General features: G+C 40.0%; 1 protein-coding gene across 5 annotated transcripts in view; it reads right to left on the bottom strand.

Moving 5' to 3' along the window:
- The window catches only part of LOC122563584 (ribosomal protein S6 kinase 2 alpha-like), a 214,021-nt gene that overhangs the window by 165,354 nt on the left and 28,489 nt on the right, over positions 1-20,178 (bottom strand). Inside the window, exon 1 of one of the 5 annotated variants that reach the window (XM_043717495.1) lies at positions 5,950-6,121. The exons of the other annotated variants lie outside the window; for them this stretch is intronic. Within the exon in view, the coding sequence (XP_043573430.1) occupies positions 5,950-6,012 (63 nt within the window). The 5' untranslated portion in view covers positions 6,013-6,121. Of the gene's footprint in view, positions 1-5,949; positions 6,122-20,178 lie in introns of those variants that run through there. 5 annotated transcript variants of the gene reach the window in all.

The raw sequence follows: 20,178 nt of genomic DNA, 5'->3' as shown, positions 1-20,178 counted from the left end.
TGGAGGTGTACAGGGACTGGATGTCCATGGTGAAGATAAGGCGTTGGGGACCGGGGAAGGGAAAATCATGGAGGTGGAGGGCGTGGGTGGTGTCCCGAACATAGGTGGGGAGTTCTTGGACTAAGTGGAACAGGACCGTGTCGAGATATGCAGAGATGAGTTCGGTGGGGCAGGAGCAGGCTGAGACAATGGGTCGGCCGGGGCAGTCAGGTTTGTGGATTTTGGGTCGGAGGTCGAAACGGGCGGTGCGGGGTTGGGTCGGAGGTAGAAACGGGCGGTGCGGGGTTGGGTCGGAGGTAGAAACGGGCGGTGCGGAATAGTTCAAGGAAATGTATCCTTGGGAGAAATGAGTGATGCTTGGACATTACAACTTTTTTCCTCTTCAAAATATTTGAAGAGGCTGCTCATCTCTCACACGGGTGTGACTTAACTAGGTCCGACACCAGATATTTTACTAGAGCAGAAATTTTAATTGTGCAAGTGAAATTATATTTATAGTAGTGAAAGCTTGTTTAAGAATTATGTTTCACCTGTGCCACCTATATGCCTTCTGTCTTTTTCTTCCTCTATCTCCCACTATTTCTAAGTACAATCCAAATGCCACAATTGGATTGAAAAATGTTTGTTGAGTGACCATTGGGATTTGAACACTAGGACTGTCATCCTCTGATGGCTGGAGTGAGAGGGCTTAAGTCTACTGAGAGTTCCCTGCCCAGGTGCCCTCTTTGGCTTTAACTTTGCAGGCTTTAGGATCATAGGCTGGGGGACGTGGAGAGGCCAGACACCTCTGGAAATGTCCTGAGAAGAAGCTTCTGGGATTCCTGTGTGTTACTCTTCCTCCATACGAGTGCTGCTAGCATTACACTGTCTTCATGAGAGGAAGAGCAGCTGTATGTCATGGTCCCTTGTTTCCTTCTCACCTTGTCAGTGATGATACATTGGTGAACTCCTTTATCCTTCAATCCTGCGTATTCATGTGCCTCTGACAAATCTGCCGGCTACTCCTGTGCCTCTCTGTATATTTGAGCAACACAGTAATAGCTGAGAACACAGGTTTGTCTTCTGCCTGAGGTTGAGTAACTGTGGATGTGTCAGTGATGTGCTCACCAGATTGTGCTCCAAGGTTCAGGCTGCATAAACCACCCATTGAGTTTGAAAATCTTTGAACTGGTGCAGGTGAAAATCTTGCCATACATCTTCTGAGGGATCAGAGGCTGTCTGGTCAGTGAGTGAGTTAAGAAATTTGGTGCTGTCCTCTTTGTGGAGATTTTCTGGGTGCTGCTGTTACCTAAATAAGACTGAGAATTAGTTGTCTAAGAGTGATTTAAAAAATTATGTGGAATTAGAATGATGTGGCCCTGATGGGAGAGCTGTGCAGTACAATACAATGAAGCCTACTGAGTTGGTTGGCCATTGAGTCTCCCATCCACACATGAACAGCCATATTCTTCTTCAGCTGAGTAGAGTATAATATCCTCACGTTTACTCTCCACAAATACCACAGTGCTTTAACAATTTTTGTTTCAGTCCACAGAATCAACAATTCTGTTTTTACTTTTGCGGCAATAGAAATAGGTTTGAAGTTCCTCATTTCTCCTAATTTGAGTTTATTACTGAGTAGTACTTAGGTTAACTAATGCTAGCAGAGACTTGTCCAATGGTGAGTCTGTGGATTACTATGCAGCCAGTTGACATTTTTCACATGGCTCACAGAAGGGCCCTCATCCAAATTACAAAAGCCACAACATAAAAATTTACCTTGATTTTTGAAAAATGCTATGGAACTGCTCAGCAGAGCTTGTTTATTCTCTACATTTGCTGTGAATGTGGGTGGTAAAAACATCTGTCTGGATAAACAGGAAACAGTGGAAAGCTATGTGTAGACAATCATTATGAACTTTCAGAGCACTGGAACCTCTTACTGAAAGGAGAACTCCAACTTGGGAGAAGTTATGGCTTGGGGAAGGGGATGGCAAAACAAAGCTCTAGGCCAAAACAACTCTGCTTCAAACAGTTGCTACAAAGGACAGGATGCTTGATCGGTGGTGCGTGCTGCTAAGGTTGAGGCTGGGAGCAGATTGTAAGAAAAGGAGATCCCTTGGTGAACAGGTGCCAAAACCCAGCAAGACTACATTTAAGATAGGCCTAACAAGCATGCGTGTGACAGTGAGACAGTGGGGGCAGTCAATGAAAGAGTGTTTGGAAGACAATGGAAGACATAGAAAGAGAGAGTGTGAGAGTGTGCGCGTATGTGCGCACACGTGTGAAGGCAGTGAAAGAAAGCATGCAGTATAAAGATAAGCCGGGTGTGTATGGCAGCAGATGAATGTGTGTGTGTGTGTGTGTGTCTGTGCATGCGTGTGTTGGAAGTAGAGATCAGACACAAACCCACTCTTCCCCACCTCCTCCAAACAAACCTGACCACAAAGTAGGCAGGGAAAGGAGAAAAACTTGGGTGGAAATGTCAACATAGCTTCCAATCCTAATTTTCATAAGAATTCTGCTGAGGCCAGCTCAGAGCTTGTGCCACCAGAAAAGAATACGAAGTTGGGGTATGTCGAACAATTCCTTAGCATAACGCCAATCCTGAACCTCTTCACTGGTGGTCAGGACTTTGGAGTCCACTCTGTCTCTCTCTAACTCTGCTTCTTGCCCAAGATGACAAAACATTATTTTATTAGTTGGATCTACTGCGTTGGGAGCAGTGGATGGCAGGGGTTGTGTGTGGTGGTGGCACTTTAGGAAGGATGGAAGTGCAAAGAGAAGTTGTTATTTGAATTCAAAGAGGAAAGTTTGTGGCTTCAGGTAGAAAAATTGATCTCATTGTCAAATATATCCCAAAAAATATATTCCAAATGCAGATTCAAAGTTCATAATGATTCAGTGCAACTTGTTATCCTCTGCCCCACACATATTGTTACGATACAGGATAAACCCTTTTGCTAATTAAACCAAACACACAGAAAAGCTCACCTTGCCTTGTAATCTGTTAAAGTATAAGTGACAAGTTTCACTATTTAAAGAAAAAAATAACAATTTTATTCTTTAACTCCAAAAGTGAACATTAAACAACTATTCACAATGCTTATCTTCCTTTCTCTTAAAAAATGTGTTATCTACCTCCCACTCTATGATAATATACTGATTCGATAAATCCCCTATTAAATTTACAGCAAATCAATTTTCAAAACCAGCCAGCTGTGTCAATCCTCTTCTGTAGACCTTCCTGGGACATCTTTGGTCTTCTGCTGCACAATTTTTTTCATATGGAAAAAAAAGGACCTTTTAGAGAGAGTGTTTTGAATAGCAGTCATTCAATGGCAGAAAGTGCTCTTTTTCTGGCTAACTATCCAAAATGCCTACCTTTTATGCCCCAAAACAGCGGATAGGCTCATTAGTTTGATGTTGTCAAAACAGTAAAATTCAAATTCGATTGGGTTTTAGTATCTTGGGGTATAATTTAAATTGATTGGCTAAACTTAAGTTGTTGCAAAAACAACTCAGTATTTGAGTTACAGCTCAAATGTTACATCTTCAAATTGTCCAGTACATTTTGTGCCTGCAATCAATCACATGACAGGTGTTTGCCAGCTTTTCAGCTTTCACTGTCTCTTAAAGGTCCAGTACACACATTCAAGTTCATAATAATATACATCTATTAAGTAATTCACTAAGTATGGTTCTGCAGGAAACATTCAAATTCAATTGGTGTACAATGTACAAATTGTAAGCATATGGAAATAATAAGTTAACTGCAGTTTCAGCTGCAGAGCAGCAGGTTCATGATCTCAATCGAGGAGCCACAGCAAAACCCAGAGAGAAGGATGGCATTCATAATTTATTGCAGGAATTTGACAGACCATTTTACCCGTTGGAAAATTAGCCTAAATGATGACAGAAAGCACTGAGCCCCAAGTGCTAATCCTATAAAATACCACAAGCTTAAAAATAAACATGCAACAAAATGTCCCAAGACACAAGGCACTGCAGTTTTTAAGATGGCTTGGCCCACACATGAAGTACAATAGTTATTATTGGTTAAACTACACATTATTGCACAAAATCAATCAGATCCTATAACATTTAAGCAGAGCTAAATGTTTATGAATAATGGTGGCAGAGTGGCAATGTCACTGGACTAGTATTCCAGAGACCTAGTCTCACATTCAGGAGAATATAAAGCCAAAATATTGCAGATGCTGGAAATCTGAAAGAAACAAATGCTAGAGAAACTCAGCAAGTCTGGCAGCTTGTGCGGAGACAGCAACAGAGTTAATTTTTCAAGCACCACTGCAAGTTTCCCTCCAAGTCAAACATTATACTGACTTGAAAATATGTCACAGCTCCTTTTCTGTCACTGGATCAGTGGAATTCCCTCCCTATGGGCATTGTGGGTCAACCTACAGCATGTGGATTGCATAGTTTCAAGAAGGTAACTCACCACTACCTTCTAAAGGAGAACTAGGAACTGGGGTGCACAAAGTTAAAAATCACACAACACCAGGTTATAGTCCAACAGGTTTAATTGGAAGCACACTAGCTTTCGGAGCAACGCTCTTTCATCAGGTGATTGCGAGCGTCGCTCCGAAAGCTAGTGTGCTTCCAATTAAACCTGTTGGACTATAACCTGGTGTTGTGTGATTTTTAACTTTGTAATCCTGTTAGAATTGTATAGCTTTCTAGGAGATTCTGGTGAAAATAGTCCTAACTGATCCAATCTCTCCTCATACATCAGTCTAACCATCCCAGGAATCAGTCTCGTGTACGTTCTTTGCAATCCTCAATAGCTAGAACATTCTTCCTCAGAGAATGAGATCAAAATTGTGCAGTGGTGTGGTAATCTGTCTTTTTGAATTGCTGCAGTCATTGTGGTGTAGGGTTATCAACATTAGAATTAGGAAGGGAGTTCCAGGATTTTAACCCACTACAGTGAAGAAATGATGATATAGTTCCAAGTTAAGAAGGCACATGACTTAAGGGTAACTTGGAGATGGTGACACTCCAATGCATTTGTTGTTTTTGTCTTTCTAGGTGGTAGAGCTAATGAGTCTGGAAGGTGCTATCAAAGGAGACTTGGTATGTTACTGTAATACTTCATTGCCTTTATAGCTAGCAATAGAATCAAATCAATTTGGGCAAAGGTTTCTCAGATCATGGATACATTCAATGTTATGACCTAGAATCTTCAGTATTTATACTGTAATTGACAAATTCATTACATCGTGGATTGTGATTATGCATAGATCCATGCATACTAGTAGACCACTGATAAAAAGGCCCTATGTATCAGCAATGTAAAAACTCACAGGTGTCCATCACAAAGAGCAGCATTGATATTTGAGTTTGATAATGCCAATGCAGCTTATCATCTGAGGACTGCAACAGATTGCGTCAGTTTTCTGAGTACATCTCATGTAAGATGTGTAAAGGGACAATATTTGCATTTTTATCTGCGTCCACTAGCAATGCATGCTGTCATCTTGAATGGAGGTAGAGGCTTCAGCTTTTCGAATGGCAAACATGTGGCGTGTCAATGTGACGAAATGTATTGTCTGAGTGGAATTTGCAAGCTGTAAAGTTGCATTTACCTACAGATTTCATTGGCTTGCCACATATGGGAATTTGGAAACGTGTTTGACATTATTCCTTGGTTGGCTCTTTGTCATTTGCTACAATGGGGAATTACATTGGGTTTTACTGAGCATTTGATTTGTTGCACATTTAACACAATATCACCTTGTCAAACATAGCTTGCACTTGTTACAAAAGACTGAACACTAACCTGGTGGATGAGACAATCCACATCTAGTGTAAGAATAGGACATTTTCAATTCTTCTCGATAACTGCAACAGTTGATGCGAAATCAAATACTTACAAATGTTGTTTTCCTGTTTCAAACTTGTGACCTCTAGTAGTGCATCAATGACAATAAATCATTTGATACTTACATCTGATTTGCTGGTGGTAAGACATGAATTCAAGCCTATGTACTCTGAAGTTGACTCTGACATTAAGTTGATCTGCTAGCTCTTGGAAAATCCTGTCAGAATCTCTTGTCCAGATCTTTGTTGTCATCATTCAAAATGCTGCAGGACTCGATTCTTCTCAAACCTTCATTCACTGAAACAGTAAGTTGTTTAACAGTCTTTCACTGTTCTGCAATCTATTTTGAAGAAGGGTTACTGGACCCGAAACGTCAACTCTGCTTTCCCTCCACAAATGCTGCTAGACTAGCTGAGTTTTGCAAGCAATTTTGGTTTTATGTTTCTGATTTCCAGCATCCATCAGTCTTGGTCGTTAACTTCAGTTCTGAATTCAAACAGGTGACTGTCAGGAAATTAGCTTTTCACAACTGCCTTGGTTGAAATCTTTTAGTCGAAAATTATGGTGCTGGAAAAGCACAGCAAGTCAGGCAGCATCTGAGGAGCAGAATATCCATCATTTCGGGCATAAGTCCTTTATCCTTCCTTGTTTGACAAGGCGATATTGAGCTTTTCCAAAGCCACACTTTTCGATTCTGACTCTCCAGCATCTGCAGTCCTCACTTTCTCCTAGTCATGAAATCTTTTAGTGTTTGGTAGCAACTTGCTATCACTGTCAAGGAACCATTTGCTTCCACCACTGCTACCATGGTGTGCTTCATTGTTTTCTTTGTTAGACCACGTAGCATATACCACAATAAGTCAGATTCATATGGTGTTAAATATCTGGAAATTTACTAACAACTAACTATGCACTAAATAACATCCTAGGCTTACATATAACACTCGGTGCTCTGCTTACTACAATTACAGTTATATTATAGTCATAGTTGATTGAATCTCTGGCTAGGAGACTGACATATCAGATGGCTGACAGAATACTAACTAAATGAACAGAGAGTAAGATGGTGACCTTTTTCACTACAGCACCACATATCATGATACATTTAATCCTAATGGTGGAATTGAAATTCAGGAAAGAAAATCCAGCACGTTACCTATACATTAGTTTCCACAGATGCTGAAAATGTCCAGTCTTTTGTGCCTTTGTCTTACATTTCCACCTTTGGTATTTTGCTTCTGTATTAATGATCTACCACAAGTTCAATGAATAGTCTTGTAGTGTTTCCCATATATCTGCCTCCAAAAACAGAAATGAGTCACAGACATACTAACTAATATTATATGGAAGCTCCTGTTATATCTGATTGTCAACTCCAACTCAGATTCTTTTACAACATCAGACAATAAGGCAAACTGCACAGATCAAGGAATATGTTAAAGAAAATGCTAAAAGGGTTGCATTATTATAACCAATCCCTCAAAAGAGTAGAGTTTATTGCTCCTTATACATAAAGTAAAGTGTAATCTCTGTGCAAACATTGGCTTTATCTTAATGTTAACTTATATATATAAAAAAACACCCCTGTTCATTGTGCAACCTGGGTAAAGGTCAATCTTATTCACACTCGTTCCTCCTCCATTTTATCAACTGCATAGTTTCATCCAAGTATATTCTCGAATTTGACTAACAGCGTACAGGAGAGAGCAGGACACATTCAAGAAGTCTCAGGTGCACCCAAAGAATAATCGAAGACTCTGCTACATAGTATCTTAAGGAGATACATTATTCTTTTGAGATGAGAAATTCTGTCAACTAAGATTGTAATAAAACTATAGTAGTGGGGATGACATTTCACTTAACAGTTTCTAGATTTGGCTGATAAAATGTTCATGTTCACTTGAACAATCTGAAAAAGTAACAGCTGCTGTGCCTTGGAGTAAATATGAAGATTATATCAGAGTGAAATATTGTTGGTAGCATTACTGCTTCTCATGATAGAAATAATGGGAATTATTTTAATGTTAAAGACAATTGAGAAACATATTGCACATGGCATAATGGCTGAATTTCAAAATTTGCAGCTGTGATCAATATTGCCAAATCAATATTCTGTAATGGCAACTCTGCATTATATCCCAGAAAGTACAGTCCTGACAGTTGAGATTATTGAACAGATCCCTGTGCATTTGTCCTCTGCCCTACTGACATGCAAGGGCATCTAATCACAGCTGCATAATAAGAAAGGTTTGACATGGGTGGTGCGCATTACTGAACATTATGGGACAAAGACAGCGAAGATGCTACAACTCCGATATTACAAAAAAGTAATCTTTACCAATTGTGATACTAAACTTATTACAAGATTCCAAGAAATTGTCTCATTCGTCTTGCACACAGAGCATGCCTTCTACCATGATAAATATATTTTTGGACCCTTATGTCATTTAGTACAAGGCATTCATCTAAAAATATATCACAAGCCCCTCACCTTAAGGCCACTGAACAATTGCTATAAGGAGGCACATCTACTATCAGGAAAAGTAACAATTTCACAAATTTCATTTTGAGCAGAAACTGGGAAAAAAAGTATTCTATTTCCAACTTGCTAAAAAATTTAATTATACTTAGCAATTAAACTCAATTGTTGTAGCACCGGTTTCAAACCAAAATTCTGAGTATGTATTGAGTATTTGGCAGCTAGCCTTAGGAACTAAATGGCATCTTAATGTAGTTATTATTTTTTGACATTTCAAATGAAAATTATTGGCATCAGTTGTATATCTGAAAATAGTGTACTGAAGTGAAGGTTGCTAAACTGATCCTGTACATAGGGATCACAGCATAAACTTCGATAGCCTTCTTGCATTTGGGTACCCTATAACATTTTATCTAAATGATTACTCTTCAATTGAGACCCAGAAGTGGCACCCTGAGGGTTAGACTGTCATGCTTAATGCCAATAATACTTAACACCATGTGTGTAGTTTTCATTGTTAGATAGCAATTAAGATTTAAAGTCTGCCTGAAATTTCTTCATTTGGCCTGGACCAAAAAGTAAATTTTGCTGAGCGGATGAAATCCACAAAAGATCTGCAAGACTCCATGTCTGAGTATTTTTCCATTAAGATGTGGAAAATACAACTGTGCTTTAAAGTTGAGCTAAATTACACTTATGTTTAATGCAGAGTGTGTGAGATTATAGGGACCTCTGGGGATGAATAAGGCAGTGACCCAGAATATACAATCATTTGCATCATCAACTCCAGGAATGCCAGGTATACCCACATAGCCTTCAGCGGGTTGCATAAAGATTCAGAAACACAATCTAGTGAGCACACTAAATGTGTCCCAAAACTGAGGGAGCTGTAACCCCAAATGATTGAAAGTCTACTGGGGATCAGACATCTCCTCAGTCCCATGCTGATGACTGGACTCTGGATTCTGCAAAACTATGGTAAACATGCAGCAAAGGCTTAGGGAAAATACAGTCAGTTCTTCTATAAGGCAATAGTTGCGTTCTTGTGCAACCCCGCATTATTGAAAAATCGTGCTTTACAAACAATGCTTAAAGTGTTGGCGTGTAATCGCATTAAAGCCAAACACATTTTCAAAGTTTGCACTGTAAAAACAGCACCCCCAATTCATCAATTGTATTATAGCGAATTTGCATTGACAAAACATGCGTTGTAACAGAACAACCTGTATAGCAAAGATTCCACGGATTACGTGCTTATTTACATGGGGTATGGAGACATTCACACAAATTTCTGCCATGTCTCAGGTATTTGAGTGCATGGCTTCATCTGTGGAGGGGTGGCAACTACCATGGACAACCAGGTCAAGCATTCAATCTATATCCAGTTTTTTCCCGCACTACTGCTATATCTATGGTCTCATTGCAGCTGTGGCTAGACAAAGAGGGGAACAAGACACCTGGACCTCGCTCCATGAGCACTTCTTTCTCAGCAGGCAGAGAGATGTCATTGTGCACCCAGAAGGAGAAGCACTTTCAAGTTACCCCAGAGCCTTCAGCTCAGAAGACCCCCAGGGTTAGCAGTTCTAGTTGAATAGTCCATGTGGGAATCAATGGCATATGCAGAAAACAGAATGGTGGCTTGTTAAAAGACTTTGAGGAGTTGCATGCAATTAAATTGCAGAACATCAACAGTTATCATCTCTGGATCATTATCTGTGCCACATCAAGTGACTTAGAGTCAAGTAGATTAGAGAATTTGAATCACAAAGAATAGTGCAGGTATAAGGTTCAGACTTTCTGAGGAATGGAAATCTTGCACAGATTCCCACTCTAGCATTTCATTTTTATGAAAGAACGGAGTTCTGCTTTTCTAAGAAGAGGTTCAGATCAAAACTCCTTCAGAAATGTGAGGCTGTAATTCCATTCTGACAGTTCTTTTATAGTGTAGAACAGTTGAGAGGAAGAAAAGCCACATGCATTTTCACAGCCGTCACTTGCTGTATTCTGAACTTTAAAGGTCCTGACAGCCACTTTGACAGCTGCTGTCAAACAGTAAATACGAAAGGGTATTGGGGTGCCGTGAGGTTTGGGTATTACATGGTTCAGGATAGAGTATCAGGATGCTTGGTTAGAGTATCAGGATGCTTGGTGGGTAGGGTGCCAGAGGTAGTACGCTGGATAAGTAGTGGGAAAGTTGCCTCCTGGGAAGGATGCCAGCAGGGTAGGGATTAGGTGCCATGTAAGGTGGTGTCAGGTGAGTATGGTATCAGTTGGGCAGGGGGTAGGGTGTAGGATGGGTAGAATGCCAAGTAAAAAGTGGGTAGAGTGCCAAGATGCAAGTGGCAAACATGTCAGGTAAGTGGCTAGATAGTTGGGTAAGACCTGGTCCAGTGGTGGAGGTGAGATGGGGGTGGTTGGAAATGGCAGCAGCGTGGTTGAGTTGGGTCAGCAGGATCCAGTAGCAGTGTTGTGTCAGGCCCAGATTTTAGTGGGAGCAGTCAGACGTTAACCCAGGGAGGGATGAGTATGATGTTTGTGGGTGAGGGTCAAGAGGGTGCAAGTGTTCTGGGGAAATGGATTTGGGAGTGTTTGAAGTAAGAATAGGATCAACCCAATAGTTATTCAAGAGTTACACATAATATTCAGTCATCTAACTCTTCTTGAGTAACTATTTTACTGAATTTCATTGGATCCCTCCGAATTCTCTGGTTCAAATTGAGACTTTCAGTGAGTTCCACACATGGAAGAATTGCCCAGTGTCAATTTTCAATGCATTTTGAAATTTTGATTTCCATGACAAATCTTTCAAAACCTGTTACAATAGGGTCCCTGCAGGGTCTACCCTCGAATAATGACAGTCTAGTCACTGGAATATCTCAGAAAGATATTGTGTCTCATGCAGTATTGGCATCAGTATTCAAGGAAAACAGCCCTTCTGTTGGGATATGCTCCAGTTGAACCATGATGCTGTGCAATCATAAAGCTAGATCTATGGAAGGCACTCTAAACAAAAGTGGGAGGGGCCACATTGAGTGCAGTGAAATTCAGAAATCTAAAGAGAAAGGCCAAATCACCAAACAGAACCACAAAATGAGTAAAGCTGAGCACAGTACGACAGGAAGGAATAACAGGTTCAATAAAAATGATAAAACAATCAACATTCATTGCAGAAAATAGAGGGAAGAAATGAAAGCAATATTAGGATTAGGTTTAGGCTCCGAATCTGAGAAAGGATGTGCTAACAGTTTTTGGTTGAGGATTAGTCCACAGAATGTTTACAAGAATGATCCCGGGGTTGAAGGGCTTGTCATATGAGAAGTGGTTGAGGACTCTGGGTCTGTACTCAAAGTTCAGAAGGATGACGGTCGATTTGGTTGACACCTAGAGAATACCACGAGGCCTGAATAGAATGGATATGGAGAAGATGTTTCCAGTAATAGGAGAGACTAGGACCTGAGGGCCCAGCTTCAGAGTGAAGGGGAACTGAGATTTAGAACTGAAATGGAGAGGAATTTCTTCAGGTAGACAGTGGTTAATCTGTGAACTCATTGTCGCAGAGGGCTGTGGAGGCCAAGTGTATTTAAGACCAGAATAGATAGGTTTTGATTAATAAAGGGATCAAGGGTTACAGGGAGAAGGCAGGAAAATGGAGTTGAGAGACATATCAGCCACGATCGAATGCTGGAGTAGTTCAATAGGGCTGAATGGCCTAATTCTGCTTCTATATTTTATGGTCTTATGAAAGTTTTTGAATGCATGAAACATCTGCAATAAGATAAAGTACTGACATAAATACAGGTAAAAGATATGTATTTAATTGCATTATAGAGACATAGTTGCAAAGATGGGAAATAAATATTTCAGAGTACACAGTATTTAACAGGCATACAGAATAGCAAAGGAGGAGGAATAACCCTGATAGCAAAGAATAATAAAGGCATTAGTTAAAAATGATCTGGCCTTACAACATAGAACACAGAACAGTACAGCACAGTAAACGACCTTTGGCCCCTGATGTTGTGTCAGCCTTTTATCCGACCCTAAGATCAGACTAACTTACATACCCTTCATTGTATTATCTTCCATGTGCCTATCCAAGGGTCGCTTAAATGTCCCTAATGCTTCTGAATCCACTACCACTGCTAGCAGTGCATTCCACACATGCACCTACCACTCTCTGTGAAAAGAACCTACTTCTGACATCTCCACTAAACCTTCATCCAACTACCTTAAAGTTATGCCCCCTCATGATAGACATTTCCGCCTTGGGAAAAAGTCTCTGGCTATCCACTCTATCTATGCCTCTCCACATTTTGTACACCTCTAACAAATCACTTCTCATCCTTCTTCGCTCAATGCAAAAAGCCCTAGCTCCCTCAACCTTTTTTTATAAGACATGCCCTCCAGTCCAGGCAATAGCCTGGTAAATCTCCTCTGCACCCTCTCTAAAGCTTCCACATCTTTCCCTGTAATGAAACGACCAGAACTGAACACAATATTTCAAGTGTGGTCTAACCAGGGCACTATAGAGCTGCAGCATAACCTCGCAGCTCTTAAACTCAATCCCCCCGCAAATGAAAGCCAACACACTATACACTTTCTCAACAACCCTATCAATGTGGTTGGCAAATGCAGTAGACTCATTCCGAGTGGAAATAGCAAGGAATATAAGACACTAGTCAGAGTACTTTATAGGCCCCCAAACATTATTTATAACATAGGACAGAACATTAAAGATTAAAGAATTGGAATTTGTAACAAAGCCAATGTAATAATTGTGAACAATTTTAATGTTTATGTAGCCTGGGACAATGATCTCATTAGGATGATTTTGTAAAATATTTTGAGACAGTTTCCTGGAAGAATATTTTGCAGAACCAACGAAGGATCAGGCTTCCTCAAATCTAATATTATGTACTGAAACAGGGTAAATCAATAATGTTGTCAGAAAAGATCTTCTGTCAAATAGTGATCATGATAGCACTGAATTCCATGTTAAGTTTCAAAGTGATGCTCTCCAAACACAAATTTCTTAAACAAAGCCAACTGCATAGATATGAGGAGAACTGATTTAAATTTATTGGATATTTGGACATAAAGATATGGTTGTTAAAGAGGAATGAGAAACAATTAAATTATTCAAAATGTTCAACTAAAGCATATTCCATTAAAAAATGAAGCTCTGCAAGAAAGATCTAACCATTAACTCAAACAAAGAATAAAGGATTATATCTGTTCAAAAGAGGTTCATAGGTATTTTTAATCAAATTGTTCAGAGATGTTCTGACACACCTTTGCTGCATATGAAACTTGAATCCAGGCTTCCTGGCTCAAAGGAAAAGATATCACTAATGTGATAAAAGAGCTCTAAAGAGGGTTTCGTTTCACAAAAAAGGAATATCTGAGAATTGTGAGTATATTAAAAATCAAAGAGCTCCCAAAATGTTCATAAAAAGAGAAAAAGTAGAGTATGAAGGTAATTAGCCAGAAATATAACAAATGATTTTAAGAACATTTATAAGTATATAAAAAGGAAGAGAATAGCTAAACTAAATCCCTTAGAAACAGAGTCAGGAGAAATTATCATGGAAGATGAGGAAATACCAGGAGCATTAAATAAATAGTTTGCATTTCTCTTTAAAGCAGAAAACATAAATTGCACTCCAGAAATGAATGGTAACCTATGGGCTAAAATTAGTAAGGAAATTAAGCAAATTATTATCAACAGAAACAAAGAATTAGAGAAACTCAATAGACCAAAATCCAACAAATCTCCAGAAACTCTAAGGTCTACACTCTGGATTTGAAAATAAATCTCAGCAAAGACAGTGGATATATTACCTGTAATTTTGCAAAATTCCTCAGATTCAAGAATGGTCCCACCAGAGTGGAAGTTAGCAAACATTGCACTATATTTCAAGAGGGGATGAAGAGAAAAAGAACAGAAAACTAGAAACCAGCTATTTACAAATATATTAATGACAGATCAAATGACACAGAGTGATGAATCTAACTTTGCTGATGAATCAAAAGCTAGATAGAAAAGGAAGCTGTTGGTGCGGAGGGGAAGATACAAAAACGCTGCAAAGGGATATAAACAGGTTAAGCAACAAGATTGTAGATGTAATATAACATAAGGAAAGTTGTTCATTTCGGTCATAAGATTGAACAAAAAGGCATCAATTTTAAAAGGTTTAAAACTTGCAAGTGCTGATATTTGAAGAGATAGAGTGAAGTGCTGGTGCAAGGTACATAAAAAGTTAGCATTCATGTACAGCAAGCAATTAAGGTGAAAAATGGCACTTTTTTTATTGCAATGGGACTGAAATCCAGAAATAAAGAAGTCTTGTTACAATTGTATCGAGTTTTGGTGAGACCACATCTGGAGTACCTTGTGCAGTGTTGTTCTCCACATGTGAGATAAGATATATTTGTACTGGGGAAGTACAGTGAAGATTTACTAGATTAATCCTTAGGATGAGGGGATTGCCCTGTGATGACTGTGAGGACTCCAGTATTGAAACCATGAGCTTACTATGAAAGCTCTTCCTTTAATCATATTACAATTCCAGACTTGACCAATCCACCCACATTCCCTTACAGGCCACCACACCTGACACATTGACCCTTTCCTCCATTACACATCCCTGCACCCAAAAAAGGAACTTCCAAATTGCATCACCTTGTGCCACAGAATCCATAGCAGATGGGGAAAGCAAAGTCATATCTGTCTCAAACTATTAGTTCTTGTTCCCTCTCCACAGATTCTACCAAAGTTGCTGAGTTTCTCCAGCATTTTCGGTTTTTATTTCAGATGCAATATTTTGCTTTCATTTCAGTGTTCAATTCAATACCACTTATTATTCATTCCTGTCTTACTGTGCTAGTCTTTACCTAATTTGCTGTCCTATTTTGGTGTTTTAGCCTTTCTATTTGGACTTCTAGATCTCGTTTTACCTGAACATGACGCCCACCACCACCCCCCTCAACCTTTTAGTTTAGAGCGCCCTCCTTAGGTCTAGCTTTTTGAGTGACCAGCATACTGGCCCCATCATAGTTCAAGTGAAGTCTATCCCAACAGACTGGCTGTTTTCTTTGAATACTAATGCCAGTACTGCACAAGTCACAATATCTTTCCCAAAGATATCTTTCTATCATTATTCCCACCTCGAAGTGATGCTACTCTTCTCTCTGATATGATCTCCATTTTAATCCTTTGGCTTTTTCATTTTCATTGCTTTCTATTTTCCTCCTAGCATTTCATGAAGTGTTTGCCAAAATTTGCTTTCACAGCCACACCTTTCTCCGTGACTGTCTCTGGATCCACCTTATCCATCTGCATCAAGATGGTAGCTAAGTAGCAGGGCTGAGCTCAGGCCTTGTCTGCTCCCAACTGTTTATTTTCCCTTTTTTCTTTTCTTCTTTTTATTTTTTTCTCTTTCTTATTTCTTAATTTTCCTTTCTTTAAAGCACAGAGAGTGGCTGCTAAAGGAGAAGGCCTCCAGCAGCATTGAAGCAATACCAGGATGAGCCAGACACTGCTACACCCCAGGATCTCCCAACAAATGAGGAGCAGGTCCTCAACTGAATCCCCAGCCCGGAGTTGCAGGTTGGACTGAGGCTCCATGTCCGCAGCTAGGCCCAGGTGCCTGGAGGAGAGGAACATTCGGCAAGAGGGATGGATGGCGGGCAGGCGACAGCGTCTGGAGGAGCGTCAGATGGGGATCAGCAGGAATGGAACCCACACATCCACAGGAGACCCCATTAAAGATACCCAGAAGCCCGTTTAAGAGACTCTGATCAATGTCATGTAGGAGGAGCAGCGGAGAAGGAACATGAAGAGGAGAGAAAGATGAACCCTATTGCAGTAAAATCCTACATTATATTCAGTATTTCATGATGGCACCAGAGCATGGTGACACTTTGCATATAACATGCAGAAGGACACTTTTCACTGTCTTTTTAAATCAATGTGACAATAAATCTAAATCTACCCGACACAGATAGAAACTGTTCTTTCGAATATACCCAACATCACAGTATCTCCAAGATGTACAGATATTTTCAGACAGTTGTTCTTGTCATATCCTGAGATCTACACCCAGTGCCATGCACCACCACATGTGCACTCCCAACTTCTATCATAATGAGCACCGCCTCATATTATTTCAAAGCTGTCCCGCTCCCCAGTTCCACTTCATTCTGTGTCGCATTCAGCTTTAGTAAGGAGCTTTTTCAGGTATTAAGGAACGCAAGCTCCCAGGTCCTAAAGGACCTCTAGATTCTTTACCCCCTTCCCCTTCCCCTTTCATCCTACTTGATCTCTTCTTCTCATCTCAGATCTTGTCATGCATTTACTATACCCTCTCAGATGCTGAATATTCTGTGCTCAGCAAAGGACTTACTTTTATCATCTTACTCTCCACCTCAATACGTTTTGAGAATAGCATTTTGTTGAACTCATCAATTTTACCTGTGTGCCCACTTGTTTGGGCAGCAGTCCTCTGCTTGCTCCACAAACCCTTTCACCAACTCCAATACACCTGATCCGCCTGGACCTCTCCCTCTGGTCCTTTACCTGCATTTGACTTCTTCATCAAGAACTGTTGAATGGATATCAACCATCTTAATCATGGAATTGTGGAATCTCTACAGTGTGGATTTGGACTAACAAGTCCACATTGACCCTGCAAAGAGTAACCCACCCATACCCATTATCCTACCCTACTACTTTACATTTACCCCTGACTAACGCACCTAACCTAAACATGCCTGAACACAGTGAGCAACTTAGCATGGCCAATTCACTTAATCTGCACATCTTTAGATTGTGGGAGGAAACTGAAGCACCCTGAGAAAACCCACGCAGGCACGGGGAGAATGTGCAAACGCCACACAGACACTCGCCCGAGGCTGGAATCGAACCTGGGTTCCTGGCGCTGTGAGACAGCAGTGCTAACCACTAAACCACTGTACCACCCTCTGAGCCACAGTGTCCTTCTTACCTAATCCAACCTAACCCCCCTCTGAACCTACTACATCCTGTTCTCTCAGGTCAAATGCAAATCAGACAGGCAGGAGGCTGGAAGAATACAGCAGACCAGGCAGCATCAGGAGGTGGAGAAGTCAGCGTTTCAGGAGTCCTGAAGAAGGGTTATACCTGAACAATCAACTTCTCCACCTTCTGATGCTGCCTGGCCTGCCGTGTTCTTCCACCCTCCTGCCTGTCTACTTTGGATTCCAGCATCTGCAGTTTTTTTGTCTCTAATGCAAATCAGGGCAGGACTTATACACTTAATGGTAAGGTCCTGGGGAGTGTTGCTGAACAAAGAGACCTTGGAAAGCAGATTCATAATTCCTTGGAAGTGGTGTCAAAGATAGATAGGATAGTGAAAAAGGCATTTGGTATGCTTTTCTTTGTTGGTCACAGCATTGAGTATAGGAGTTGGGAGGTTATGGTGTAGCTGGACAGGACATTGGTTAGGCCACCTTTCCAATACTGTTTGCAATTCTGGTCTCCCTCCTATAGAGGAATGTTGTGAAACTTGAAACGGTTCAGAAAAGATTTACGATGATGTTCCCCGGGTGGAAAGGTTTGAGCTATAGGAAGAGGTTGAATAGGCTAGGGCTGTTTTCCCTGGCGTATCAGAGGCTGAGAGGTGACCTTACAGAAGGTTTAAAATCATGAGGGGCATGGATAGGGTAAATAATCAAGATCTTTTCACTGGGGTGGGCAAGTCCGGAACTGGAGGCATAGGTTTAGGGTGAAAGGGGATTTAGGGTGAAAGGGGAAAGATTTAAACAGGACCAAAGGGGCAACATTTTCACACAGAGGGGAATGCAGATATGGAATGAGCTCCCAGAGAAAGTGATGGAGACTGGTACAATTACAAAATTTCACAGTCATCTGGATGGGTATATGAATAGGAAGGGTACAGAGGGATATGGGCCAAGTGTTGGCAAATGGGACTAGATTAACTTAAGAATATCTGGTTGGCATGGACAAGTTGGACTGAAGGGTCTGCTTCCATGCTGTACATTTCTATGAGTCTATGGCCCTAACTCATTGATATAATTTGCAAATGATTTAGGACCCAACATTGATGCCTGTAGCATTTCACTAGCTGCATTATAATCTATACATGACCAATTCTACCTTATCCTAAATGCCAGGGGAAGCGGTGATGTAATGATAATGTTGCCTGAGTAGTAATCCAGAAACTCAGGTTGGTATTCTGAAGTCATGAAACATATTCCACCATGTCAGCAGAATTTCAATTCAATCAATAAATCTGGAATTAGTCTAAATTTATGCTGTAAAAAATTCTTGGTTCACTAATATCTTTTAGAGAAGGAAATCTGCCATCCTTACCTGGTCTGGCCTACACAAGACTTCAGACCCATAGCAAAGTGGTGACTCTTAAGTGCTTTCTGAAATGGCTGCCCCCTTGTACTTGTTCCTTTTATGAGCAGGAACAGTTTCTCCTTATTTGCTCTATCCAAATTTTGAAAACTTCTATCACATATTCTCTTTGTCTTTTTTCTCTAAGAAGAACATTTTGAACTTCTCTAATCTATCATCATAACTGAATTTCTTATTCCTTAGTTGCTTAGTCTGACGTAAGAAAATAGTAGAATCTATTAACAAGAAAGTTAATGAAAGGGAAATCATATTTGACTAAATTGTTGGAATTCTTTGACAAGCAATGTAGAAAGGTAAGCAGGAAATGTACAGCAATTACATGTCCAGAAGGCATTTAACAAAGTGTACTCTGCAAAATAAGAACTCATGCTGTTGGGATTAACATTTTACTATGGACATAGAAATTTATTTAATGGGATTTATGTGTTGCAGATGTTGCTGGCAAGACAAGTATTTGCTATCCATCTCCAATTGCTGTTCCATTCCGTGACTTGCTACGAAAGATTTAAAATAATTTGCTAAAAAAAGCAAATGCAAGGTGAGAAAAAGCTTTTTCTCAGAACAACTGGTTCATGTCTGGAATGCACTGCCTGGAAGTGTGGTGAAGGCAGGTTCAAATAAGGCATCCAAGAGGGCAGTGGATAATTACTTAAACAGAAACTACTGTATGTGCAAAGGTATGAGGAAAAGGCAGGAAAATGGCATAAGTCATAATGCTCACTTGAAGAGCCAGTGCAGACACAATGGGCTAATAGATCAAGGAATTCTTACAGCACTAAAGGAGGCTAATCAAAATTTCAGTATTTTCTGTATCTGAAGGATTTGAGAATATCTTATTTTGAACTTTTCTCTAAGAGAATAAGGTATAAGGTATGATGTTTAAATGGAATTTTACAACATTTTCTCAGACACACCCATTATTATATATTTTCTGGAATGTTTTTAAGTGCAAAACAAGTTGTAACAATTTGATGAAATTCACTTGCATGAAGCCTCAATGTATTCCAAATTCCCAAAGTGTGACAGATTCCAAAGCATTTAGAAGAACTATGTATAGACAAGTACAGCAGAGGGGATGAACCTTTTAGAATGATTCTGTATCACATTGTTACATAGAGATAATTAGTTCTTGGTACAGTGAACATGTAGAAACAAAATTACAGTAAAATCTCGATGTAATGTTGCTTAAAAAAGCAACAGAAGTAGCAACTGGAAATAAAGATGAAGTCTTGCTTAGTTCCTGGAATTTAAAGCTACTAAAAAAGGGGCAACATATTTAATAAAAACTTCCTAATGAGTGTCTTTACTGTGTGTAAAAGGGGAGGAACATCTTCAACTAAGGATCAAAAAGGAAAAGTGATTAAGAAAAAATGCATAAGTTCAAAAATAAGCAACAATATTATTAGAAATGTTCATGTCAAAACAAGGAATAAGTAGTTAGCAGGGAAAATC

This window comes from Chiloscyllium plagiosum, chromosome 27, assembly GCF_004010195.1.
Source record: "Chiloscyllium plagiosum isolate BGI_BamShark_2017 chromosome 27, ASM401019v2, whole genome shotgun sequence".
Lineage (NCBI taxonomy): Eukaryota > Metazoa > Chordata > Chondrichthyes > Orectolobiformes > Hemiscylliidae > Chiloscyllium > Chiloscyllium plagiosum.
The sequence above is the reverse complement of the archived record's forward strand: the minus strand, read 5'-3'. Positions and strand labels throughout refer to the sequence as shown.